The sequence below is a fragment of the Pygoscelis adeliae genome, unplaced genomic scaffold (assembly GCF_000699105.1).
Source record: "Pygoscelis adeliae isolate BGI_AS28 unplaced genomic scaffold, ASM69910v1 Scaffold170, whole genome shotgun sequence".
NCBI classification, from domain to species: Eukaryota; Metazoa; Chordata; class Aves; order Sphenisciformes; family Spheniscidae; genus Pygoscelis; species Pygoscelis adeliae.
The window spans coordinates 566,778-576,848 of NW_008824002.1; the positions used below are offsets into that span (position 1 = coordinate 566,778).

The 10,071-nt window shown below is 37.8% G+C and overlaps 1 protein-coding gene across 1 annotated transcript in view; it reads left to right on the forward strand.

Moving 5' to 3' along the window:
* NAF1 (nuclear assembly factor 1 ribonucleoprotein) overlaps positions 1 to 6,354 on the forward strand; it is a 23,384-nt gene extending 17,030 nt beyond the window's left edge. Inside the window, exons 7-8 of the mRNA XM_009325299.1 lie at positions 2,991 to 3,096; positions 5,735 to 6,354. Of these exons, the coding sequence (XP_009323574.1) occupies positions 2,991 to 3,096; positions 5,735 to 6,147 (519 nt within the window). The 3' untranslated portion in view covers positions 6,148 to 6,354. The remainder of the gene's footprint in view (positions 1 to 2,990; positions 3,097 to 5,734) is intronic.
* Positions 6,355 to 10,071: the final 3,717 nt, after the last annotated feature.

Sequence of the window (10,071 nt, forward strand, 5' to 3'; positions counted from 1 at the left end):
ACCCCCGCAGCCTCGTCGGCCGGGCTCCGCCCCAGCCACTCCTCTCCCAGTTTAGACTTGTGCTCGGCATTACTCCGTCCTAGGTGCAGGATCCGGCATTTGGACTTTTAAATTCCATCCCATTAATCATAGCCCAGTGCTCCAATCTATCTAGATCCCTCTGCAAGGCCTCTTGTCCCTCAAGAGAGCCAACAGCACCTCCCAGTTTGGTATCAGCAGCAAACTTGCTAATGGTGCATTCAAATCCTTCATTCAGATCGTTGATAAATATATTAAACAGAACTGGCCCTAGAATTGAACCCTGAGGAACACTGCTGGTGACCAGTCACCAGCCAGCTGTAGCCCTATTCAGTACAACCCTTTGAGCTCTGCCCCTTCAGCCAGTACTTCACCCAGTGCACCATGAACCCGCTCATCACACAGTTGGACAACTTGTCCAGAAGGATGCAGTGAGGGACAGTATCAATTTTTGCATTCACAGTTCTTATCCCAGGCCAGTTGTTCTGGCTTGAAGGAGAGATGTTGTGACATGGGCTTTTCTATGCTTGAAGATAAGTCCTGTAATAATGTATCAGTCTGTCAAGCCAGAATGTTGCTTTTTCCACTATAGTGAGGATGATGCATTTTGAAATACCTTTTTTTTTTTTTTTTCTTCCCACAAATGGAACTGAGCTGAGCAGTGTTGACTTCTCTCAAAGAATGCTTGTCTGTCAGTTCTGGCTGTAAATTGCCTTCCTTTCTTGGGGAGACATCATCTCACAGAGAATCATCATTTGAGAATTAGAAGTGTTGCACAGAATTAGAGTGTAGGTATGTGATCAACAGAGCTTTGAAAGACTGTATACTTAGAAACTTTTGGATAGCCTTAACTTTCTTTTGTCAAACAGTTTTCTAGTGATGATGATACAAAATGTGATTATTGGCTAATGGTGAGCTTTTTTTTTGTTTCAGTCATATTTTTAAAGCTGTCAGGTGATAAGCTTGTAAACGTGTAATTTGAATTTGTAGGAACCTAAGTAACTTTAAAACTTGGCTAAATACAGTCAAGCAGTCAAGTCTGCTGCAGATACAGATTCATTACTTTTTCCAAAGTTGGTATTTATTTTTTTATTATTTTTCTTAATTTTAATTATGATACTGTTACCTTCAGGTTAGAATCTGAAAGTACAGGAGGGACTTTAGGTTTACTGTACTTCACTATAGGAAGGAAGGAAGCTTGAATGAAATCAGTGATGGCAAAGTTGGGCAAACTCGATTGCTTTTTATGACAACTGTCTTTCTGTGGCTGTTCTGACTTTGTGATATGTCTGTGTGCTCTGTTTTGGAGAAAGCACCACATCTAACATCTTCTAATCCTTAATTAGAATAATATTTGGATAGTTCTAGCAGTTAGAGTTTACACTAAGATATCCAAACTGTGACAGTTGATGAGCTGATAGAAAGTAGTTTTTGCTGTGAAGGTAATAGCTGTTGACAAGGGTGCAGATTAAATTTTATGCTACTGATGCTTGAAATTGTCTCTTACAGCCAGTCTCTTTTAGAGCCCTCAGCTGGCAGCTGATTCTGTAATTTTTCTGGCCAGCTCCCACAGTAAACTGTGTGCAATTGCTGGAGTCAGTTCTTTTCGTGATACTGTGAAGCTTTATTTTTGTATGAACATTAAATTAATCCATGTTAGGCCTTTTATGCTTGCTACTTTAAGGTATATGGTAAGCGTTCCTTTCCTGACAGGCCTGTGATTAGTCCAGTTTAACCGTAGACTCAGTAATACAATCTCTCTCAGCCTTGTCTTTGGGGTCATAGGATGACAAAGTATGATCTGTATGCTGCAAGGCTAGCAGGAGCAGATAACCGATTTCTCTGTGAGGGAGCTTTTGTGGTATGTTACATGGAAATTAGCTAGCAACAGAAGGTACCTTTTGTTTGTTATTTCTGCTCTACTGGAGAATGGCGTATTGAAGTCCTTAGAAAAAGCAGGAATTAGTGAAAGATTTTACTTCATGGTATATATCATCTTGTGGCTTTTTTTTGAGTAAGAATATAATCCAGTATGTAGAAGAAGAAATAGTTGTATTCAGAATTAACTTCTACGTGGCTTTTTTAGCACTGTTTTAGTGCAGTGTTTTTGAGATCCGTGCTCTGTATATACTATTAGAGATACATCAGTAAGCAGCAAACCCCTTCCTTTCAGAATTGGGAAGGGGAGGATGGGAACAGACCCTTTTAAGTCATACGAGCGAGCTGTTTTTCGGGGAACTAATTATGCTGACAGATTTCTTTCCTGTCACTAGTAACTTTTCCTCATCCTAAATGTAAGCTAGGATTCAAAAGGTAGCAAAACCTTGTGTAACAGGAACAAAATGTTGCAGTGACATTGAATCTATTGTAAATGCCAACAGTCTTCAAAGCTGAAAATTCCTTTGGAATAACATTGTTATTGCAAGTTTAATGGGAACAGTGTTATTAAATATACTACAGAAAATTCCAATTTAGTGACAATTTCAGATTAGATATTTTTCAATGTAGCTTAACTGTGCTGAGTTAAGTATTAGTTGCCAAATTAATTTTAACTTATTTTAAAAATCCATATTTTAATTCACCAAGTCTGCAGTTCGCCCTTCGAAAGCTTTTTCTTGGCAATAACTAGCCAGCTCCCTCAGAGATTCCCAATTTTTTCTTACTAATATCTAGGCAATCAAAAATTTGTGTTCAATACTTGAATGATGCTGGTTTTAGGAAAATTAGAAGGAATAAGTGAGTATTGTGTAGTTAGTTGTCTTATGAGAAATTTGTGGAGTGTTAAGTTTTTGATTTGTGTAGAGAAGCCAGCTGAACGCACGATGGCTCTTTGAATGCAAAACAGTGCAGCTTTAATATTCTTCTAAGCTGACTGCAGGATGGATTGTTTTCTAAATAATGATTTATTGCTAGAACTGAAGTTCTCTGTGCAGTCTTTATATGGCTTTGTTCTCCTTTCTTTTTTTAACCAGGCCTTGGATTTCAGTGATGATGAAAAAGAGAGAGAGGCAAAACAGAAGAAAAAGAAGCCTCAAAGTCAAGGAAGGAAGAAACTCAAATCAGAAACAAATGCATCGAGTGAGTGAATGCTATGGGGGAGTGCTTTTATCTGTTAAACTGAGTTTGAAATACACAATGATATCTATCTTAATGATTGAGCATTCATACAGTTAATCAGTATTTCTGTGCTTTTCAAAGTTATATCTGTGAATTTGTGGCTATGCTCCTTAATTTTTTAAAAAGGAAAACGAAGGGTTTTTTCCATTAAACTGTGGAAAGGAAGTAGTATAGGAGCAGGACAGTTGTCAGATTCAAAGGCTCTTAACGACAGTGTTGGCTGACACACGGTGAGGATATAGAACAGATGCCACCTTTTGGAGTTTAGAGCCTGCTTATTGCAGGGGTTACTGGGGTCCAAGTTCAGCTTAAGCCTTTGAGTGCAGGGAGAAGATAGAGGAAGGCCATGTGCAATTTTTGGAAACCCATTTTTTTGATAATCAGGGAGAAGACACAAGTCTTAGATGGGGAATTTATTCCTCTGTCTGAAAAGAAAGCTCTTCCTCACCCATGGCATATAAATACTCCTTTAAAATAACTGCTATTTGCGTAGCCCACTGAGACCCTCTCTGTTTACCTAACACAGTCATTAGATAAACAAACCTATAGTAGTTTAATAAACTATGTATAGTTTTTCATAATATACATAACCTTCTTCACCTTCCTTTCTCCTGCAGTTGACAGATCTGTTCCAGGTGTATGCTTGCAGGTGTGCTCTGTTTGTAATAACCAAATTTTCCTTTCTGTCTACTCTCATGCCTCTCTACTCAAAAAAACTTTTTGCTTTTTGGTTGCCATTTTGGTTGAATAATTTAAATTGCATTCCTCTTTTTCTGTTCTCACTGGCCTGCTTCTGTTGCATGCTTTTTGTACCGCTCCCTTTAAATACTACTGACTCATCCCCTCCCCTCTTCCTACTCTTCTACTGCTTACATATCAGGTTGCTTCAACTGTCTGTAGCACAGTGCTTCCCCCTCATTGATTTTCTTGGACTGACTCCTTCCGTGAGTTTGCTGCTCTTCCTTTGTAAAGCTGCTAGACATTGTGCCCCACTGAACCTCTTTTCTTTTGATCTGGGAAGTCAGTAACTGTCCTGTTAACCGTTTTACTCTGTGTACAGTACATCCCTCCCTTGTACCCTTTAAATAAAGCTGTGATCTTTTTTTAGACTGGCTTTTGCCCTATGGTTTTGACAGTTCTCCCTTAAGGGAAGGATCTGAATCGTGCTATACTTCCCCTTCGTTGCTGATGGTTATTTTCTCTCCTGGTTTCTGCTTATCTAGCATACGGCATGTTTTCCACCATATCCTTATTTTGCCAGCTTATTGCAGAACTGCCTTTGCCTAGGGCTTGCTGAGACTGTTACTGAGCTGTGTTCCATAACTGAGAACACAATGGGAGGAACTGTCTCAATCTGTCAAGGGAGTATGGGTTATGATTTGCTCTGTTTTTCTGTAAATAACATGGTATAAATTGACATTGTGTGCAATTTAGTTCGGCTGTGGAATTCAACAACAGGGATATCTGGCAAACTGAGGCACAAACTCAGTGTCAGCTGGAGTTCTGCTTGGTTGCATCTTCATAAAACTGAGTATACTAAAATTGGCTCATTGTTATAGTCTTTGATAGGAGAAGAAAGAACAAAAATATTTACTGAAGTACTTTCACTTCAGTGCTTCTGAGAGGACTGCATGCACCAAAGGAGTCTCAGTCCTAGTCCGCCATGAAAATAAGTAGGAATTTTGGTATCCGACTACCTTTCCAGTCTTAGCTTTTCAAAGGTGAAAATGTTTCTGTGTAGTCTAGTGCCAAGGATTAGGTCCACATAAGTTCTTAAAATTCAGTGATTTTATGCGGTATTATGTCCCTAAATACCTTTTTGCTTCTAGTCGTAAAATTCTTTAGAGATCATGTTTCAGTTTAAATTCTACATCCTTTTGAGTATCTTAGCAGCTCTTTGGAACGTTTTTAATATTTCAGTGCTCTCAATTTTATAGCACTTATCCCTCTTATGGTATTTATATAAAGTGGCAGTACATTTGTTACGAACCGTAAATATATGCTTACAGTGACCTGTACAGGGAAAAAGTCATCTTTGAAAGATGAATGCTGAAAGCTAATTGGCTAAAGGTACAGGCTGCCTTTTTTCTGATAGAGTAAGTTAATTTTATTAATTTGAGTTTGAAAAATTTCTTGTGTCCTGTGTCTGTGCTGTAATATCAACTCAGGTCTGAAAGTTGCATACCACTTTAGTGTAATGCAGTGTTGATTTATCTTCAGTTTCAAAATGTGTTGTTTTTAAATCTTGTTTTATACCAAAGCTTCCAAAGCACTCACAGTTTGAGTGTTGCTGTGATTCATTAATACAAATGAAAACATCTGGAGGGGAAGAAAGGGAAATTTCTTTTTTAAGGACTGAATTTGCAACCCTCAGGATCATTCTTTCTATATTACTCTAATAAATCACGATGCGTTACTGAACAGTAGACTTGCCAGTATTATTTTGTTGTTTATGTATTATTTGCCAGTATTATTTGTTGATAAGCTTACTCTGAAAATTTCCTTGACTTCAGCTTGAAAGATTTGTGAGGACTAAACTTAATCTTTCCAAAATAATATTAAAACTGTGTGGTTTTTCTTGTTTTGTTTTTTTTCTAAGATGAGAATAAAGGACTTCATCAGTCAATGCAACAGCCTGCTTCAAGTTATCCAAGGGGATACCGTGGCAGAGGGTTCTCCAGGGATCCATTTCCTCCTCCATCAGGCCCTCCAGGTTTTTTGAGACCACAAGTAAGACCACCACAGCTATACTCTTCAGACAACAGGATACATCAGGAATCTCCAGTGTTTCCACAACCTCATAGTAAAGAAAATCCAATGATGCAACAGTATCCCTTTCCTCCTCCAGTTTTTGGTTCTGTTAATGAGATGCATCAATTCCACCTTCCACCTTCAAATCTGAATATGATTTGGACAGGCCCAAACATGTACAACTCATCATACACATTTTTGCCACCGCCACCTCCTCCACCTCCTCCAGATAGCCATCCTTCTCAGTTCAGGCCTTACTAAGTTTCCATAAATGCGCATACAGAGCATTGCAGTTTAAAGGGAGGAAGAACAGGCTGCCAAGACTATATTCCCTTATTTTAGCGATGCTTCATTTTTCTGCAACAATAGAACAAATGCAGAGTTTGATGCTTTGTGGGACATCCATAGAAAACTATTTTTTTTCTGTATATGTTTTCTGTTTCAAACAAAGAAAACTGTATGATAAAAGTTAACGGAATATTAAATAATGGTTTATTTTTATAATATCTACTAGTTTGGGATGATAAATAAAAACCTTTTGGAGACTGGTATGTACTGGTGGAAATCTATTTTGTAATAAATTTAAGAGTTTATGTAACTTATGTCTAATAGTGATGAGGATATGTCACATAGATGGTATTTTAATATTTTTAGAGTGGTTGTATACTGCTGTGCTAAACCATTTTTCTTAATTTCTGCAAAATTTTAAATCTACTTGCATGGAAACTAAAAATCTGACACCTGATTTTTAAGCTAGATTTGCCACTGTTTATATAAGGTATAAACTCCTGTTATCCAACTTTTTAATATTTCATTAATTTGATATTAACTAAAAGACTGGAGCTGGATGGTCTTTTTTTAAATTGCTGAAGTAGCTAGATCAGAAATTGGACCAGCAGCTGAATTACTCTGTCAGATTTAGTGTCCTACAATAGCTATAGAAGATCAACTTAGAGATTAGATGTTTTGCAATTAATTTTAGGATGTAAAACTGCATGGTACAGGGAAATTAAAAACCAGCCTAACTTCTCTAGCTTGTCTTTGCTCCTAGTGCAGAAATGCCCGTAGATACATACAGTTACATAGTCAGCCTTTCTAGGAAGAAGTCATCAGACCTGTCAGGGAGAGAAAGTATGCCATTTCAGAACTCCCTTGTTTAAATTTGTATCCAAAATGCAGATAAGTACTATCTTACAGATTGCTGTTTGACTGTCTTTATAGTCAAAACTGTCTCTTCTGAAATTACGAGGTTCATCAACTCTCCCAGCTTATTTCTAGGAGGGGGGTGGAATTGTCAACCAAAGACAGCCTGGAACAACCTCCACCTGTCCAAAGGGTCAGTCCTACAATTGCATTTCCTTAGTCTGCATGGAAGTGGCTCTAACTAGAATGGAAACCCTTACACTGCATGAAGATTTTTAAAAAGAGAAGAAAAAAAAAATAGTGGGACACAGACATCTTAAGGATGATTTGTCCACTGAAAAATCGTTACTAGTTGTAATGATTTTTGAATCATTAATCAACAATACAATCACTCTGAACCATTGACCGGAGCTGATAGAAGTGTGCAGTATGTATTTCTATTCTCAAACTCATATTGGCTTCATTACTTTGGATATGTATTTAAAGGCTAATTAAGCTTTGCAGGTGTTGCTTAGACTTTTACTCTAATTTCAAATAACTTAAGAATGAAGCAAAAATTTAATGCACAGAGGGACCATCTTGTCAAGATGCTGCTACTGTGAATTAGAGTTTAATTTCAGACTTCTAAAGTTTTCTGTAATACACTTAAATAATAATTTTATTTTCTAATATATCTAAAACTACTATTTCATAGGTGTGCAACTGAGAAGGTTGTATAGATCTCAGATTTTACGGCAAAGAGGTACTGTACAGTGGCAACAAACTGTTTCAGAACAATAGCATTCCAGACATTAATGTTTAACTCAGTTCTTGCAGATTTTTTTTTCTTTTGGTAGTAAAAAGAATGTCCAATTCTAGTCTGTTGCAAATGCTTACGTTTTGGGGGAAAGGAGAAGGGGGTGAGTTTCTGGCTATCTAAGCTGTAGCCCAGCTATTACCATTGCTAGTGATAGGTCACAGGCGTGAGTAAACTCACTACAGCCTCATGACTTGAGGCTTAGCAGGTTTGCTTTGTCTGAGCTTCCCTTGACTCACCCGGAGCTTTCTTTTAACTTGGTTTAGCTATAACAGCAATTTGTTAGTGACCAGGTGGGTATGATTAATGTACTTTTTTTTTCTATGGTATCCACATAAGTTTTTTTCATAGATATAAGTGGCAAGTAGTTATTCTGTGTAGAATGGGGTATTTATGGCTTTAATGGAATAAGATAGTGTAGAGGAATAGAGACCTGACATGTTAACAGAAGCCTCAAGTGGCAGTGCAGGATGCAGCGTAGAGGAGTACCTGGGATGTCAAGACATGGGGCAGGGCTGGCACTGGAAACCTCTGGGTTGCAAACTACTCCCCAGCAGTCAGTTGAAGAAATGCAATCCTGGCTCTAGATAAAACTTGTTTTGAGTATAACAGAGAGAAAAAGTGTATAACACATGTAAAATGCACCATATGCAGTAAAATCAGATGTAATTCTGAACATGCAGACAGATGAAGAAAAAGCAAGATGTTACAAGTGTTTTATCAAACATAAGTGATCCCAAGTCGATTATAGATGAAGGAGGAAGAAACTGTCAATGTCGTGCTTGGACTTGGGATGCTGATGACTTGCCGAATGTCCCTGGCACAAACGGACACCACCAGCCTCGAAATCCAAAGGATCAGTTGAAGGGTAAGCATAACACCAGGAGAGGGAGTGAGGTAATAGGAAGTGTATGTACAACAATTTTAACTGTTACTACTATTGAGATCTCTTTTTACGTATAGCAATATTCACTTTTTTCTGCAATAATTGGATCTGGACTAATAATAATTCTTTGATTAGTCTGTTATGATTTCAGTTATACTAAGTTGTATCCTCTTTTCCCATAACAACATTTTGCGTGTAACAAAACCCAATGTAAAATTAGGTTACAGAATGTAATTTGACATAAGTTTATTATGGTCTAAGGTATTTTATTAATTTTTGGTAGTTAACTGCAATACTGGCTTTGCGTGCGCTTGTTTTTTATGTCAAAACAAATTTTGCAGGTGTTCTGCATTTAGTGAGTACAGGTCACACCTGCAGAACTTTGCTTGGAATGAACTGTAGTTCTTCATTGTAAAATTGAGATCCTAGGTATGGTTACTGAGTTTGAAATGTTTGGAGGATCGATTTCCTTGCCCCAAAATAGCATGTTACACACAATGTCACTTACACTGAAGAATAAGCATTGCAATAGATTGCTAGAGTAGCACCATCTTAATTTGAAAATAGAGCTACTGTAACTGTCCTTTTTTTAGAAAAAATCTTGAATGCAATCATCCTTGATTAAGTTTCCTTGTATATCTGTTTGTAGTCAATAGCGCTGCGCAGATACTGCCAGACCCTGGTTCAGTGTGCTGGATGCTTGCTATAGAGAAGGCAGTATAAACTTGCGGTAATTTGGGGAGATCAGAACCTGAGGTGTGTTTTCACGTTCAGCTGTTTGGGGAAGGAAAATGAAATTGGGTACACTTGACAGAAAAATGAATGTCGTGGAAATACTTCTTTTATATCTTTAACTCTCTGAAAAAATGTCCCTCTCTTTGTCCACAGGCCTTTAAAGCCTTAACTGCAAAGCTTGGGAAAGCTGGCCTGACAATTTTAGTGGCAAGAACAGCTGGTTTTGTTTGGCCCCAGCTATTTTTATGTCAAGCTGTTTTATAGAAATCTATGTTACTGTGTTACATTAAACACATTACTACATTAAAGTGCTAGAGCAATATGCTATAATAGGATTACAGTAACTCGTCTGCTGAACTGCACTCTTTTGTGTCTGGGACACCAGTTCAGTCATAGACGCAACAGGGACAGATCCTTGGCAAATGAAGCACTTTAAGACATCTTCCGTTTTCTCTGCTGCCGGAAATTGAACAGTAATGCACACCAGCTCAATTCTTCATCAGTGCTACTTAGGAGCAGGCTGAGCTTTTTAATCTGAAATAATTTGGTGTGTAATGCACCCTCTCTAGAGATACTCCAAATTAAAAAAGCCAGCCAGCCAGAAAATAGAAGCCATGAAATGGGA